General features: G+C 38.6%; 2 protein-coding genes across 5 annotated transcripts in view; one reads left to right on the top strand and one right to left on the bottom strand.

The window, feature by feature from the left end:
- The window catches only part of LOC108717103 (nuclear body protein SP140), a 49,658-nt gene extending 41,501 nt beyond the window's left edge, over nt 1–8,157 (bottom strand). For 2 of the 3 annotated variants that reach the window (XM_018263874.2, XM_041563438.1), the window contains exon 1: nt 884–994. The gene's annotated coding sequence lies outside the window, so the exon portion shown is untranslated. Of the gene's footprint in view, nt 1–883; nt 995–8,124 lie in introns of those variants that run through there. The other variant, XM_041563435.1, reaches the window with a different exon arrangement.
- Nucleotides 722–18,192, top strand: scly.L (selenocysteine lyase L homeolog). 2 transcript variants are annotated; one of them, XM_018262024.2, is made up of 13 exons: nt 722–830; nt 4,128–4,181; nt 5,528–5,640; nt 9,136–9,236; nt 10,645–10,810; nt 12,078–12,205; nt 12,596–12,760; nt 13,155–13,261; nt 13,363–13,399; nt 13,614–13,697; nt 14,842–14,941; nt 15,682–15,757; nt 16,993–18,192. In XM_018262024.2, exons 1-13 carry the CDS (start codon nt 790–792, stop codon nt 17,150–17,152), a joined length of 1,332 nt encoding a protein of 443 aa, XP_018117513.1. In that variant the 5' UTR covers nt 722–789; the 3' UTR covers nt 17,153–18,192.
- Nucleotides 18,193–18,429: the final 237 nt, after the last annotated feature.

Below are 18,429 nucleotides of genomic sequence, written 5' to 3'. Positions count from 1 at the left end.
TTTAAGCTGTGAGTCTAACTTTTCCCAAGGGACCTGTTATCTTATATTGTTACAATTACTTATTAGCTCATCTCGAAATTGTTACAAAAGTATCTTATCTGCTGCTCTGGCTATTCTGGGCTCTCTGCCAAAAGCCAATTATGTTAGACACTTTTGGCCATTCAGTGCAGAGAAAACGGGACTTTCCAGTACAAAAGAGGGACTGCGGGTTGAGCTGTCAAAAGAGGGACTGTCCCTCTAAAAACGGGACAGTTGGGAGGTATGGAAATCTCCCCTAAATGCCTTCCCATCGGCTACAATGTAAATTGCCGGAGGGATGGCACTCAAATCGCTTCGTTTTTCCGAAGTCGACTCACATGGAAACCTCGGGAGACTTTGGAAAGCAGAAGCGATTCACGGTCTAGCCAGTGGAAGGCATTTTCGGGAAGATTAGTCTGCGTTTTGTCGCTGGGCATCTAATATCCCCAAGTAGCAGCTTGTGCCACCACCCTTACCTGTGCAGAGCAACAGGACATTATAGTATCAATTCTTTAAAACATTTTAATTTTTTGGTGTTACTGTGCCTTTAAGTTAACACATTATACCTAATAAAGAGATTTGAAATGTTTAAATCCAGCAAGCTAGCACTTTGTTTACATAAATCAGTCAATAAATCGTATCACATAAAAACAAAAAGCCTTTTTTTCCTCTCTTCTACAGTATCTCGTGTTTTGATATCTGTTTCACTTTAACACGAGACTGTCTATCCTCCCCTCTCTGTGATGCAAGACGATCTTTCCACTCCTCTCTATGGTTATCCCCTCTCTTCCTGGTCTGCTGCCCATACACGCGTGAGTGTGCTTGTAAAGATGTCAGTGATAAGCTGTAATGTGATAAGCCTTACCCTTTCGTACTGGCAACAGTCTATTGCAGGCAATTAACCCTCTGTTTCAGTTGACCCTGCACTAATGTCTCTGTCGAGGGATGTGCTCACTTGGTTTAGACGTTGCACTGATAACAATTGGTCTAGGTTCTCTTTATGTTTTGTTGCTTTAGAAAACGTGGCACGTTGTAATTGGCTGAAGCAGTTTAACCCTTGTGGGGACAGAGAACACAGGGCTTTGTGATGTCTTGCATGAAATGTCATATATTCATACATAGTTCTTATGATGGACAACACGGCTCCTTTAAAAAGCATATTTATTAGAAACATGTTAATTAAATGCATTTGTATATGTCCCTGTGAGTCAGTGCTAACATGTCACTTAGATTTCCAGTTTGACAAGGCACCTTTTGCAGGGAGTTTTGTATGTTCTCCCCTGTGTCTGGGGTGGATTTATTCCAGAGACTGCAGGCAGATTAAAGGGGGTGGTTTGCCTTTATGTTTATTTATAGTATTATTATAATTATTATTAACATGTACTTATATAGCGCCAACATATTCCGCAGCGCTGTAGTAATAGTATATGTCCTATTCCTAGCAACTTTGCAATTGTTTTTTTGTAGTTTTCAAATGATTTGCCTTCCGCAATTACATCTTTCAGGCTTTCAAATGGCCCCAAAACGATTGCTCTGTGAACTTTCGGTTGTATTGTTATTATTGCATTTTATTATTTATCTTTCTATCCAGTCCCTCTCCTATTCATATTCCAGTCTTTCATTTAAACCACTGCCTGGTTGCTAAGGTAAACAAGACCCCAGTAACCAGATAGCTGTTAAAATTGCAAACTGGAGAGCTGCTGAACAAAAAGCTAAAAACAGAAAAACTTCAATAAAAAATGAAAACCAATAGCAAATGTTCTCAAAATATCAATGTATACATCATACTAAAAGGTATTTTAAAGGAGAACTAAACCGTAAAAATGAATATGGCTAAAAATACCATATTTTATATAGTGAACTTATTGCACCAACCTAACATTTCAGCTTGTCAATAGCAGCAATGATCCAGGACTTAAAACATTTTACAGGGGGTCACCATCTTGGATAATGTCTGTGACACTCACATGCTCATTGGGCTCTGAGCAGCTGTTGAGAAGCTAAGCTTAGGGGTCGTCGCAAATTATTTAGCAGAAAATGAGGTTGGCTTGTTATATAAGCTGATGCAACAGGTTTATTATTAAATTCTGATGCTAATTGTACTGGTTTCTGTGCTGCCATGTACTAATCAGCCTTATATTGTGACATTTCTATTCTATGTTTACTGTACATTGTGAGTGGGTCCCTAAGCTCAGTAAGTGACAGCAGCACAGAGTATGTGCAGTGAATCTGTAGAAAAGAAGATGATGAACTACTGGGGCATCTTTGAAGACACAGATCTTTACTGATAAAGGACTTTGGCTGCCTTGGGCTGGTACAGAATCCCAAAATATAATGTACAACATTTATAGCTACTTCTTTAGTTAGGATTTAGTTCTCCTTTAAAGGTCAACAACTCATTGGATTAGCCCCTGATAAGATCATGCCTCCCAACATTTTGGAAGTAAAAAGAGGGACAAAAAATGTTTCATAGCGCAGCAAATTATTTTTGGTCATGCCCCTTTCTGTGGCCACACCCCCTAATTTCCATGTTCATATTACAAAATTTGGCAGGTTATGAAAGTTTGAAAATATTTCTACTTATCTAAACCGTTTTTTTTTTTTGTCTCAAAATTGTTACAAAGTATCTTATTTGCACCTGTTCTGTGCTCTCTGCTAAAAGCCAGTTAAGTTAGAAATTTTGTTTCGTTTTCTGGCTGTTCAGTCCAGAGAAAATGGATCTTTCCATAATTTGGATCTTCATACTTAAAGTCTACTAGAAGATCATGCAAACATTAAACCAAACAGGCTGGTTTTGCTTCCAATAAGGATTAATTATATTTAGTTTGGACCGAGTACAAGCTACTGTTTTATTATTACAGAGAAAAATGAAATCATTTTCAAAAGTCTGTATTATTTGGCTAAAATAGAGTCAATGGGAGACAGCCTTTCCATAATTGGGGGTTTTCTGAATAACAGGTCTCCGGATGACAGATTCCATACCTGCATAGGAACTGTTATCTGGAAACCCGTTATCCAGAAAGCTCTTAATAACAGGAAGGCCATCTCCCATGCACACTATTTTAATCAAATAATCATAATTTTAACACTTTTTCCCCATAATAAAAAATACAGTAGCTTGTACTTAATCCAAACTAAGATACAATTAATCCTTGTTGGAGGCAAAACAATCCTATTGGTTTTAATGTTTACATGATTTTTTTACCCAAACTAAGATACAATTAATCCTTGTTGGAGGCAAAACAATCCTATTGGTTTTAATGTTTACATGATTTTTTTAGTGAGAAATAATTTTATGAAGACCGCTTATCCAAAAAAAAAACCCAGTGCCTGAGCATTCTGGATAACAGGCCCCATACCTGTAATTGTTTTGCATTGTATAAAAAAAACCTATTTGTCAGCCGCTGATTATTCCAGAACAAACATGAACTGTGCAGCTGTTGTACAATTCCCTTGACTCCATGTAGCAAGGGACTGTAATACAGCACAGCTAGCAAGTAGGGTTGCCACCTTTTCTGGAAAAAAATACCAGCCTTCCTATATTCATGCCATTTTTCCTATTAAAAACATCAATAATTATTTTTACCGGCCAGGTGGCAACTCTACTAGCAAGAGATCTATTACTAACACACAAGGATATTCAGCTTACACACCTTTTGCTGTTGTAGAATTGCAACTGCTGGCATCTTCTTTCAGAGAATTTTAGGAATTGTAATTCAGCATCAGCTGGAGGGTGTAAGGCTGGACATCCCTGGAGTGAATGTAAAAGCTGGAGAAGCTAGCAGCAAAGGGGGGCGCTGGACAGCAGCACGGCATGTAAAATTTGTCAACCACCGCACGACAGTTCTACACAACTATTTACACATTAGGGAGCTTATCCTGTTTTGCTTTAGGTGATTCGAAAATCACCCAGTCCAAATTCTGTATTGTAAATGTGGGTTTATAAAGTCCATTCAACCCAGATGGAGAATGAGGAAAGTATAGTCAGTACACTGGGAGCTATCTGTCCTTACTGTGGGGAAATTGTGATTTGAGCCTCCTTTCTGTACGTTCTGCAGGATTTTGTCGCTTAATCATCCTGTCATGGCATTGTGTCTCTTTCTTCACAGAGTTACAGATATGGTAGACACAGAATCACAAAAGGAAAAGAATCATCTAAAACAGTGAGTAATGTTAGAATGTAAGCCTAACATTTTTGTGACATACCTGGAATAGAATAAAATGAACCCCAGCTAGTAGTAGGTGTAAATACTACATGAATGCAAAGTTTAGGTCAGACAATTGGCTGCAATCAGTAACATTATGATTCCAGTTTTGGCTTGTTTATGATTAAGGTGAGGCATACTTTTTATAGATAGAATCTCTCCATGAAAAGAAATGCTTTATCTGCATGCACTTTTGATGACTAGGGATTTTACTGTTGTCTGTGGATAATTGTACCTCCCCTGGTACTTGCTGTTATTCAAGCAATATGACAGCCCCCATCTAAAAATCAAATGCTCTATAAGGCTACAAATGTATTTGTATACTTTTTATTATTTCTCTTTCTATTCAGGCCCTCTCCTATTCATATTCCAGTCTCTTATTCAAATCAGTGCATGGTTTCTAGGCTAATTTGGACCCTAGCAACCAGATTGCTGGAATTGCAAACTGGAGGGCTGCTGAATAAAAAGCAAATTAACTCAATAACCACAAAATATAAAAGTTTAAGTCCAGAGGCAAATAGTCTCGGAATATCACTCTCTACATCATACTAAAACTTAATTTAAAGGCGATCAACCCCCTTTAAGGCAGTGGTCCACATAGTAAGAAAAAAACAAAACCCATTTTGATCTATAAAAAATGTACTTTTGTTTGTCCGAGCTTAGTGATATGTCTATATTTTTCTGATTAACTGCCATGAGGACAAAGCTGTACACTTGTATCTGGACGTGATATTTGGGGGGGTTATTTACCTAACTTGATTTTTTTCCCGTTCATGGCTTGTCAGACAAAAAAATTAAATTTTTGGAGATGTATTATACCCAGTTGCAAAAAGTCCAAATCTGAAAATTTGCCATCTCAAACCTGTTTTGATCGTGTATAAGTCAATGGGAGATGTTCCTTTAACAACTGAAGATATCATGATCTGTGCCGGGTTTCGTCTGATAATCTGAAAAATTCTGGGTTTTCAGACGATAACCCACAAAAAAATGGATTCGGACTTTAGCTCAATTGTATAAATTGTTTTCCCGACCTGACTTTGTTGAGTTATTTTATTGATACATAAGATAAAATGTGAGTTTGGTCGAGCTTGGTTTAATAAAAAATATGAGATACATTTGAGTTTTAGTAAATAACCCCCTAAATCTCAGACTGTATTCCATAGATTCCAAGAAAGCCCAGCTTGAATATCTTTTAGCTAATGTACTAAAAAAAAGTGATTTTATTCACTGTTTTTTCTACTTTGTTATTATTGTGAAAGCATCCTGATACCTGTCTCAATCTCTTACTCTCCTGCAATGCACAGCAAGATTTACCTTGACTATAATGCTACTACTCCTCCTGCCAGAGAAGTGGTCGGCACTGTGGCAGAAGCTTTGCAAGAGGCCTGGGGCAACCCAAGCAGCAGCTATACTGCAGGTAGTTGAGTGATCCTGTATACTCTTTACATACAGTAACAGCACATTGTTGGACAATTGCATGCTCACACATGTGGCTTTGCCAGTATCAAGTGTGAATTATCTGTACATCATTGCATGAATATTATACACACATTGCAACCTGTTTTGCTGTTTCCTTATAATTTGGATACGTTGTCAGGGCTTCCGAATCCAATTTACGTGGCCAGCCTTTTATGTATCTTCCAGAAATGGACAAAAATGACTGCCAGCCTATGTACATATATGAATTCTGCAGGAACAGTTCCTCCAACAACACATGCTAATTCTTGGTTTAACACTGGGAAACACATCCATAAAGGTTTATGGCTCACATTGCACTTCCTCCACTGGCAGAGAGCTGCCTTAAGTTTGCTAGCCAAAATCTGCCCTGTGTGCAGAGACTAGTGAATCCCATTTCTGTCACAGCCTATACACATGGGATGGTAGCAGGAGAGAGAATGCTATGTGACATAAGACTAAAGTTGGCCATACACAGGGCGATAAAAAAGCTGCGGACAGACAGTCAGCCTTGTGTGGGGCCATCCCCGATCGATATCTGGCCAAGAGTCGAGGGGTAAAAATCCCATTAGATCGCAGACTGCATCTATTCGTTGATGCGGTCCCGTGATCTGACTGCCTGTTATAATCCGATCATTGGGCCCGTGATCGGATCAGTCCATCAGCATATCGGGGAGAGATCCGCTTGTTTGCCAAAATCACCAAACGAGCGGATCTCTTATGTGTATGGCCACCATTAGGGTATAAGGCATTACTCATATGGCAGAATGGGAAATAGACAACCTGTAGTAACAAACTTCTGAATTAACCTAAACACAGGGATGCCCATGTGTACTATCAAGCTTTATCACATAGCATCACACTTGGCAGCCTAAGGTGACCATAGACGCACTGATAATATCATATAAAACAACTTTTCGTACGATATTCGGTGCGTGTATGATGGGAGACAAGCCAACCGATATTGGCAGAAGACTTGGATATTGGTCGGTTCGTCTATCGGACCGGCCGGAAAATTTTGATCAGGGGTACGAACATCGGCCACTGTTTAGTGCTGAATCGTCAGATACATGAAGAATTCTATTCTACTGACGATTCAGCTCTACATGTGTGTATTGAAACAAATGATCTTTCCAGGAAAGATCATAATTGTAACGTCTATGGCCACCTTTAAGCTGTACATATCAGGGCCGGACTGGGGGTAAAAAGCAGCCCGGGCAAAAAAATCAAAGCAGCCCACATGTAAACACGCAATGGTCTTGTACACATCCACTCATATATTGGGGTAAAACTGCAAAAAAATATTTACATAAAGAGCTGCCTTTCTGACTCAAGTGTAATTCATGTGAAATATGTTAAAGATCCTGCAGCCTTGTGTCTTTATATGGTCACAGAACTCCTCAGACTTATTATCCCTATATTACAGTAAAGCAACATTAACACTATAGTCTAATTTATAATTAATGGAATTAAATGCAATGTCTCAAATGACCCCGCCTCACAAAACACAAAAATAAACTGAAGAAAACCCACCTGTGTCCACTTACAGGTGCAGACCCACGTTTATCAGAGTCACCTCAAAAATGGGGAATTACTATGCCATAATGTTATTGTACATTTTAGGGGACTGTTCCTGCTGAATTGTGCTTAGTACAGAGGAATACCTATACTGCCATAGTTTTATGGGATCTCTCTGTACAGACTATGAGTATCTTAGGGACTGTTCCTGCTGAATTGTGCTTAGTACAGGGGAATACCTATGCTGCCATAGTTTTATGGGATCTCTCTGTACAGACTATGAGCAAACGTAGGGGACTGTTCCTGCTGAATTGTGCTTAGTACTGGGAATACCTATGCTGCCATAGTTTTATGGGATCTCTCTGTACATTTTGCTGAACTGAGCTTCATAACTCTGGAATAATTTTAGTCTGAAGTAATAATCCCTATCAAATTGCTTCGTTTGGTCAACTACAAAAACACTGCTGCCCACAACTAGTGCTTATCCTTTCCAAAAATTGGTTAAGCACAATAGATAAACGAAACAACCTTTCACAAATGTGCACACAATTAAAGTAAGTATAGGTACAGTGTGGGTCTAAAAGATTATCAATAGATTGAAGTTGGGAAACTCTAGTACCTAACACTATTTCATTGCCAGAGTTCTGGATCTCTATACTGAAATGTCAGGGAGATGCTACACTTTATCTACTGGAAGAGCCTGTGTGTGGGGCATATAGAGGCACAAAGGGATGTAGCACAATCAGGGCAGGTAGAAAGCTCACGTGTAGTGAATTTCCTATGTGTATTCCAGCAGCCCCATGTCCTCAACAGCACAGCTTAGTCCCGCCCCCACTGTACAAGGTTACCAAATGACACTGTCCCCAACTCATCTAACACCCACCCAGCACACTGCACCAAACCTACTGATTTCCCACTCGATACTCACAGAAACTCAATGCTGACTGTACTGGGACACACACACACACACACACACACACACACACACGGCAGCAGCAGCACGAGAGCAGTGGGAGGGGCGGAGCCACAGTGGGACATAGACTGGAGGAGCGGTCCTAGAGCCCGCTGTGTATGCAGTAAAAAGAAGGTTTTATCGGAGCGGCCCATTTAAAGAAAATATGAAGCGGCCCCTCAGGCAAATGCCCGAAAAAACATATGGTCAGTCCGGGCCTGGTACATTTACAGATCGATAAAACCTTCAGATTTAGCACCTCCGGCTTATTTGCCCAACAGCCTGCACAACTGATATCTGTCAAAAATCAGGCATATATCTATTGGTCAGCTCCAAAAATCTGACCACATCGGCTCACCATTGCTGTACTACTCTCACAACAGGTCTACATAGGCTTGTATAAGGATCTGATCATCACATTAACCTGATTTGACCCTGCACAAGGGCAAATTGTCAGGCACAATCAGAAACTCTTTATGTTTTGCAACTTTAGTCACCCTTGTGGACCCACCTGCATGGCAGTGTTTAATCATATCTTCAGGAATACAATTGCCTAATGGACGAGTAATCTCATGTTAACCTGGTATAGATTAGAATTTTTCTGTTTATTAGGAATCATTTATTTTAAGCCGTATTCATTATTTCTGTCAGCTTTGGTTCATCTGTTTTGTAGATACACACACAAGTGACCTCCCGCTCATGTATATGCAGACATATTTTAGCCACCTTGAATTTCCATGACCTGTATAAAACCTCTCAGCACAGCCTATGGTCTTATACATATAGTCATGGAACTCCTCTGTGACTTTAAATATCTTAATTTTTATTAAATATTCTGCTTAAGTTATTGAATAAAAGTTTATGCATAGAAAAAAAACATTTGGGAGAATTTTCATGGCTGCAGTGCTGCTTTTAATAAAGTGAATTTCACAATAAAAAATTATTTCTGACTATATTTTTATTTTTCTCTTTATATTCCACTTGCAGGATGCAAAGCCAAGGAGCTGATAGACACAGCACGAGCTCGCATTGCCAAGATGGTGGGAGGAAAACCTGAAGATATTATTTTTACCTCTGGGGGCACAGAGGTTAGACCACCGCAAAAAAAGTATTCATTATGTGCTGTATCATTGCAGGCTAGACTAGGCCAACCATTTGAAAGTGGTAAAGACCTTGTTACAAACATAGCCTATGGCTGCATGAAGAATTCAGTTCATAGAAATATTAAATCATTGTATACCTTATCAGAAAGAGCATTTATCCAGAAAACCACAGGTCCCAAGCATACTCATACTACAGAAGAGTGGGTCTCATTGAATGCATGTCACTTAGACAAATACAAGATTCCTCTGCACTCAACCCATTATCAATATATTTAAGACAGAGACATTTTGTGCATACTGCTACTAAAAAATGCCTTACCCTTTAAACAAAACAGGGATTGTTTGTCAATATATTGCAATATATTTAAGCTGGCCAACTACGTCAAAGTCATCCCATATCTGGCCAGTCCTATGCTCAATTTTCATCTGATTCATTAAGAATTCTATGGTTTAATTATACATTTTATAAAAGGGACGAATACGTTTTACCTGCAACTTACTAGCTGCTTTCAAAGTAAAACTCCCAAACTTGGCTGCCCTTTTATTAGACACCAGTGGGATCACCTGACTATAGTTGGAGGGGGTGGGAGCTACAACATGGAGCTGGTCACTGCTCTTGTAGAACTATAACAAACAAGGGAAAGTTTTTAAAAACATTAGGCGGGGGTGCAATGAGGGTGTGACCACAAATTGAATGCATGTCACTATTACAGGCATAGACCTGCATTAATAACACTTATTCAATTAAACCCACTGAAGTGGATTGCCAATTTAAATGCATAATCACTTATTTTCTTCACTTGTATAGAAAACAAAAAACTTTTATTGTATCGATTCTATAGAAGTCTGATCATAGCAATCATGGCTGTAGTCATTCAAGCACAAATAGCGGCCATGCTTGTTTGTAAGGACCATGTATTACCCACAAATAATAATTAACTCTCTGATGCAAATTGGAGAAGCTTAAAATTGGGTTTTTTTGCCTTCCTCTGGATCAACTAGCAGTTAGGCAGGTTATATATATATATATATATATATATATATATATATATATATATATATATTTATATATATAAAATATCCTGGTGCCTATAACTCAATAGCTCTTCTAATTAAAACTGACCAGGGCACAAAATGTGGCTATCGGCCTCAGTCATGTCAGCATGAAAAATGGGGATATTACAATAGCTCTAGAGTGTGTGCATATTTTGAAGTTCTGGTGAGATATTTCTACTTTGAGTTAGACAATGAGATAATAAAGCTTCCTTTCCTTTTACATCCAATGTTGGTCAAGGCACAAGGGGCATATTTTAGTATATCCCTCAGAGGACTCCTACCTTAAGCCGTTGTTGCGCTGCAAAGAATCCCACCAACACTTCATTTTGCCCTGTAGGCTAACAATATGGTGCTTTTCTCTGCCGTGGAGAATTTTAACAGAACATCCAAAGAAAGGCAGAATAACAATGTGGACTGGGCATTACCTCACATCATTACATCAAATGTAGAGCATGACTCTGTGGCACTACCACTCTTACAACTACAGAAGACTCATAAAGCTGGTGAGTGGCTACAATCTCTAAACTTGTGTTAACTCTATAGCACTGAATGCAACTTTATCCATATTTGTCCTTTACGAAAAATCACACCAAATAAATTTGTATTTGGAAACAGCTGTTGGACTAGGGACTTGAAATCCATAGTGTAAGAGGTATACTTGTGGAGTCCAGTGTTAGTTGACATTTAGCTTAAAAAGAGAGTTCAGCATTAATATACAGGTATGGGACCTGTTATCCAGAATGCTCGGGACCTGAGGTTTTCTGGCTAACAGATCTTAATTTGGATCTTTATATATTAAGTCTACTAAAAAATCATGTAAACATTTAATAAACCCAATAGGCTGGTTTTGCTTCCAATAAGGATTACTTATATCTTAGTTTGGATCAATTACAAGGTACTGTTTTATTATTACAGAGAAAAAGGAAATAATTATTTGGATAAAATGGAGTCGGCCTTTCCATAATTCAGAACTTTGTGCATAACGGGTTTCCAGATAATGGATCCCATAGAATTTTGTAAATTTAAAAAAATACCAGTCTAAGCAATTAGACTGATGCGGCAGTAGTGCCACCTAGTGTTCCTAATTGTTTATTATGCATTTGCATTTTATGCTGAACTGGCAGAGATAAGTGTTGCCTTACAACATTTTGTTCCATTAAGTTGGCCAATGTATGAAAGGGCTTGTTGTAACTATGAGAAACAGAAATAAAGGTTTTCTTTCCTTAAAGTGGTGTGATTGTTTTTGAGATTGTAGGCTGTTTGTTGGCCATTACATGTACTGCTTAAAATAGGCGTCTGCTGCACCACTGTATTTCTACGTGTTTTATTTTCCCAAATACTTTTTTAGTATCCTCTTAATATCCCAGGCAATAGCTTCCTAGTTTTCTTAGTATGAGTTTTTGCTTAAATGTCAGTATTACCCAATTTATAAAATACCTACATTTATTTACGTATCTAGAATATTTATTCTATACATATATGCATTCATGATTATAAATCGGAACAGAGCCCTTCTCCTGAGACTAGCACAATTCATATATGACAAATTGAAGGGGCTGTTCATTGATTCAGTGGAGAACGCCTCAGCCAAGACATGACCTAAGGCAGCTTCCCTTGCCACGTGTAGCTTTCCTTTCTTTAGTATCAAATAATATCACAGACAGTAAGTTATGTGTATTTATTGTTGGGTACCCTACTGTCATTAAGAAACTGTAGAATACTGGCTGAAGGTCCTATAATAAAATGTGCCTAATTTATTATTACCCACAGAAATTACATTTGTCCCAGTCTCTACTGTAACGGGTCGTGTAGAGGTTGAAGATGTCATTTCTGCTGTATGTCCCAATACTTGTTTGGTGTCCATCATGCTGGCAAACAATGAAACTGGAGTCATTATGGTAGGTCTCACACACATCGGCTTTATCCATAGTAACTATCTCATATTTGTATTCAATTCAACCCACATCCGACCCTAACCCTTCAGCTCCAACCCAACCCAGTGAGCACCCTCCACCCCTTTGTAGTTTTATTTAAATATCTGAATCTGAGCCTTTGCAGCAGGAAAAGCAAGCAGTAAGTTTTTGTAACAATGATGCAAAATTTACTATAGGTCTAGTCACCCATTGCAACCAATCAGCGGATAGCATTTGCTGGTCACCTTATTGATATAATTTACTACTTTTGGGCAAACTTTGTGACATTTATTATATGTGGAAAGTAAAGCCATGCCATAAAGTGTTATTTCCATTTGTTGCTTGTATTAAGCCAAAGATAATTACTTTCTGCAGCCTGTGGGTGAGCTTTCCCAGTGCCTGGCTTCCCTTTCTAGAAAAAGATCTGCACAAGGGCTTCCCGAGATCCTACTGCACACGGATGCTGCCCAAGCCTTGGGAAAGGTGGAAGTGGATGTGCAAGAACTGGGAGTAAATTATCTGACCATTGTTGGACACAAGGTATACGATAACACTACTGAATTTTGAATTGAATAGTCATAAAGAGTTGCAGTTCCAGTATTGTGGTGAAATCCTCTATCCAATATAATGATGCCTTCCTTGGTCTCATAAATGCTTGGAGTCTCTGTGTATTTATTTTGTTGCATAAATGAGTTATGGTGCACAACAATACAGCCAAAGAAATGTTCATGTCTATCATACTTTTTATAGTTCCTTGTTAGGTGCCTTGTTTGCACACACCGTGCTATTTATGAAACTACAAATGATATTTCCTGTTTACTCTTAATAGTAACTACAGAGCAAGTAGCTGGTGTGCTTCAGGAGCTATTGCTACAGAAAGGTTTATTTTTTTGTGCGAGCCTGAATATTTAATGTTTCATCTTTGTTGTTGCAGTTCTATGGGCCACGCATTGGAGCCTTGTATGTTGGAGGCCTCGGGCACCAGTCTCCTTTGCTCCCCATGCTTTATGGAGGAGGACAAGAGCGCAACTTTCGCCCAGGGTAAGCGGAATTATCTGTGTTGCTGCACTGTGCTGAAATAAATGGATTGCTAGACTACACAGTTTGCTCTGCTAATCTCTGTGGAAATTTTTGTCCTTTAGAACAGAGAACACACCAATGATAGCAGGGCTTGGACAGGTAAGACTGCAGGACATTTATAAAGTGTGATATTAAGTTCATATCTTCAGCAACCATAAAGGGACAGCATTGACTGTGTGTTGGGTGGGTGCCGCACAACATTACTATGTAATTATATTGTATGATTATTTTTCCATCTTTAATACCAGTCACTGTGTGTGTATGCATGCTGTGTAATACCTTTGGCTAATCAAGCACCCTTTGGTCTTTGTAGGCTGCAGAGCTTGTGTCCTTACATTGTGCTGCTTATGAGGTTCACATGAGACGCATACGGGATTATCTGGAGCAAAAGCTGGAGGTAAAAAATTAAAAAGAAAACAGCCTAGCATGACACTACAGTGGTATGACCTGACAATAGTATGATAGCTTGGTCTAACAGTAGATGGTTAGGGGTGGAACATGGTCAAATAAAAACAACTGTATTTGGAATACTCCAGGAATGGCATCATTTCAATTTGTTTTTGCACAAGAAAAACTATGTATCAGTACATTAGATTGTAATATCCTCAATATAAGAATGCATTATATTCATTGGTTGAGCATTAGCGGCCCCACCACTTTACTAGGGGACATAGTCGCTGGATATAGTTCCCATAATTTATAATATATACTTGCTGGGGAAATTAGATAAATAAAATCGAGAGTTTGTTTTCTCTTTAATGGGCAAGTAGCTGAAAAAAAGCCTAGCATCACCATCTGCAATGCCAATCATTACCTGGAGTGATGTCAGGTCAATGTACTGTAAATGCTTTTTCTGCAGTGATAAATCAGGCTTTATCTGGAGGTCTCAAGGATGAGTGTGGGTTGGCAGATGATAGGGGATCTGACATCAGCCCAAGTGAACCTAAAATGAGTGTCCAGTATTACTAATGCTCTAGAGCAGGGATCCCCAACCTTTTGAACCCGTGAGCAACATTCAGAAGAAAAAGCAGTTGGGAAAAACACAAGCATGAAAAATGAGCTTGGGGTGCCAAATAAGTGCTCTGATTGGCCATTTGGTAGCCCCTGTATGGATTATCAACCTACATTGAAGCTCTGTTTGGCAGTGCTTCTGGTTTTTATACAACCAAAACTTGCCTTCAAGCCTGGAATTCAAAAATAAGCACCTGCTTTGAGGCCACTGCGAGCAACATCCAAGGGGTTGGAGAGAAACATGTTGCTCACGAGCTACTGGTTGGGATTCACTGCTCTAGAGGCTAAATGTAAGTAAATCTAATCTACACCTAGTGGAAAGACTTCCTGGAAGAGTAAAAGATTTTATTGGAGCCGAGGGAGAACCAACTTCATATTAATCCCCTTGGTTATAGAATCAGATTTTGGACAGGCAGGTGTCAGATACTTTCACCAAATAGTGTTATCTTATAGCCAGGCCAATCATTACTCTGCAAAGTTAAGGTGACTACTGAGCTTGATATAATAATATGGCATGTCTACACTTTTAGGCTGTGTTTGGAGACCGAATCCGATTGAACTCTCGGTTCCCTGGAGCAGAACGGCTTCCAAACACCTGCAACGTGTCACTTCTGAAACCTGCAGTGCTTGGTATGTCTCCCATTTCTAATGATGAATGTATTCCTAATGATTATTAGGAAATACTGTAAGATTATTATGATATTAGATATGATATTTAAATATAATATTCATAGTCTGCGGTAAATTAAAGGAATTTAGCACAGTTCCTATATATAAGACAGATCAGAGGTGAAATTAACCGACAACTCATAACTTTAGGGAAAGCAATCAAAACAAAGTGTGGATGTAGTGCAGCGTGGAAACAGAGATGTGTGGGATTAGTTAGGGAAGTGTATGTGAATTTGTTTCTCAATGGTGAAAGAAAAGACAGAGAGCTAGGATAATTACGTTTACCTAAAGAGGTTGCTTAGAGATTGAGTGTAGGAACGGGATGGAAGCAAAGGTTCAGTGCTGGAGGGGGGTTGAGTTGTTTATGCACAGAGGTAACAAGGAAAGTGTGTGAGTAGGAAATAGTAGTGAGTAGAAAGTGTAAAGAGCAGTTTGGTGAAAGGATTACAGATATTGGTGTGCAGTAAAGACAGCTTTGGAGATCAGTAGCTAATTGAAATGGTATTATGAATAGTAGCCTTAGCCAGTGCATCCATGATAAAGGATGATGCTGAGTAATGCTCCCTCTATCCTCAGCCATTAACCTGTATTAAACCAAGATGGAAATTTGAAATCATTTGCTGGTTTTCTGGCTGATCTCTTCCATAGTAGGGAATCCTTTATTTTTAACTACTGCTTACGCTGTATGTGTATCTGTTCAGGACGTGAGTGGCTTTCTCACTGTCAGTACCTTCAGGCTAGCGTCGGAGCAGCATGCCATTCAGACCGGGGAGACAGGTGAGCTGCATTTTGCTTCCATTTCCAAATATATGGCAGCACATATGTTTACAAACCCTCATGTTGATTTTGATAACTATACAAATATGAAGGGAAAATATAATTTAAGGACCAAAACCAGTGGATAGAGGATGGAACGACATTATTAATAATGTAGTCCACATCCAGGCTATAATGACAGAATCACAGTACTTTACCAGTTAAACTTGTCATATAAAGCTCTCTTTCAAAAGAAATCATTTGAGTAGAAAAGGAAGGATGCTTAGATGCTTAGATGGCTACTGAGTTGTTTATGTCCAATCATGCTTTGCTGGCCAGGCTCCATTTTATATAATTTTGAATTCTTTGTCTAGAAAAAGAGAGATGATTGTTGGGAAACTTTTAGCTGCAGAAGCCAGTGAAATAGGAATGCTTAGCTGGCCGATATTCCTCAAAAATCATCGCTAAGGAGATTTTTTTTTATGAATGTCATGAGCATTAACTAGTGGTAACTATGGGCAAAAGCATACACTTCTCACCCATGGAACTAGTGATGCATCTCAACATACTATAAAAGGGAAACTAACAAGCAAAGCTAAACTTGATGGCAATGCCAGAAACTAACCACAATCATGACCAAGTAAAGGCTACTAAGAAAATCAGAGAGAGAAATTCTACAGTTGGGTTGCAGTAGGCTTTACTGTTTCAAAACTTCATGACTTATCATCATCATCATCATTTATTTATATAGCGCTGTCAAGATACGCAGTGCTTTACTGCAGTTATAGCAAACAGGGAATAAATGGTGGATAACAAACAAGGATTACAGAATACAATAGGGTTAGAAGGACCTAGAGATTAGAGTTTACAAACTAAAAGGTTAGGGTACAATTGAGACATTAGGATTATATAAACATTTTGTCATTTTTGATACAGCAATGATTAATTAAGGTACATCGAATAGGCCTCTTTAAACAGATGGGTCTTTAAGGAGCACTTGACTTATGCTTCCTTACACACTTTCTCTCTTATATTGATGGCCAGATCTTAACCTAGCCTTGATTATTCTAAATCTTATACAAAGAGAATAACACAACTCCATAAGATACAGCTACTATACTCTGACATTTTTCATTCTAAATATATTTAGAATGGCAAACAATGGATAATGTTCTTGGATAGCTTCCCAGTTCATATAGCAGAATAGCCTGTTTTTTAACCATTGCAATTATAAATGATCATTTTCTCTCTCTTAGTCCATCACCGGTGCTGCTAAAGAGTGGCGTGCCGCAAGATGCTGCGAGATCTGCAGTGCGTCTAAGTGTGGGGCGAGAAACATCTCAGGATGATGTGGATTTGATTGTCAGAGACCTTGAACAAGCAGCCCAGTTACTTGGAATGAATAAACAAAGCTAGACATGTTAGCAGTCTCAGTGATAAACACCTGCCCCGTTAAGATGTTAAAGAACAACACAAAATACAAAGCAATTTTGGAAACAGTTTTCCTCTGTACTGATCTGTAGGAAGAAAATGACCTTTAATTTGTATTTAGTCCTTAAAGTTGACTTGAACTGGCTTTAGTTGTTTAAAGAGTGCAGACAAGGAACTTTTTATGCACTGGCGATTCAGCACTATGTGCCACCATGAAGCAGCTTTTATAAAGCCACCATCACCCCCAAGTTTACCCCTACAGCATGCAATTGGGGCTTTTTGCCTGCCCTGGAACCTTAACTATCTGGACAGTTCTCAATAAATGTTGGTGTATGCAACTAAATATAGAATTTTACATTAAAGCGGATCTAAATAAATCTATGTAAACATCCCCAGAGTGCTTCGTTCAGCACTTTAGTGGTTTCTGAGATATTTCACAGCTCTTTACAGAGAATTAGTGACCCTAGACTACATAGAAGTTGACTTTGAAACATTCCTTTAAAGGAATTAAACTGACAGTATAAAATAAACCGTACATTTACTATATATTTAGCCCCAGTGAGTCCAAGCTCTCCCCCTGGCAGCCACTGCAAAGGATACCGATTGAGTTTTGAGTACTCTGTCAGCACGTGCATTATTTACACTGAAGCTGTGTATACCCAATGCGCACCCACACCGTATTTAAATTTTTCTTTAGCAGCCGGACAATAAACGGTAACAGACACTGCAGGTTTCCTTAATGATTAATGGTTTTCTGAAGAATATTGATTTCCTTGTAACTATGGACGGCATCCTCTACACGCCAGCACCTCTAACCTTGCTGCACAGGATTCTCCTTAGTGATCAACAATCTTTTTTTATATTTCAATAATTTAATTGTTTTACTACAGTTATTAATGCAATGCAATGCAGTTATGATATGTCTATACAGCAGAAGTAATCAAAATTGGAAAGTTGCTACATAAAATGTTTTCCATATAAATTCCAATCATAACATAGTATTACAATAAACAGTTTTACAACAACCGTTTCATTAATTGTTCTATATCAATGAAACATTCACACAAACAAATTGACAAAACCTAGTGCTAACACTGTAGGATTCTTACACTAGAGGAGTAACGCAATGGAGTAATGCTTAGATGCTCAGATAATCCGCCTCATGCCGATATTCTAGCCAAGGAGTCTAAACCCGTAAATATTTTTGGTGGGAGTCTAATAAGATACTGGACAGTTTCTCTTGACCCATAATCCAGTCAATT

Source organism: Xenopus laevis, chromosome 5L, assembly GCF_017654675.1.
Source record: "Xenopus laevis strain J_2021 chromosome 5L, Xenopus_laevis_v10.1, whole genome shotgun sequence".
Taxonomy (NCBI): domain Eukaryota; kingdom Metazoa; phylum Chordata; class Amphibia; order Anura; family Pipidae; genus Xenopus; species Xenopus laevis.
The sequence above is the reverse complement of the archived record's forward strand: the minus strand, read 5'-3'. Positions and strand labels throughout refer to the sequence as shown.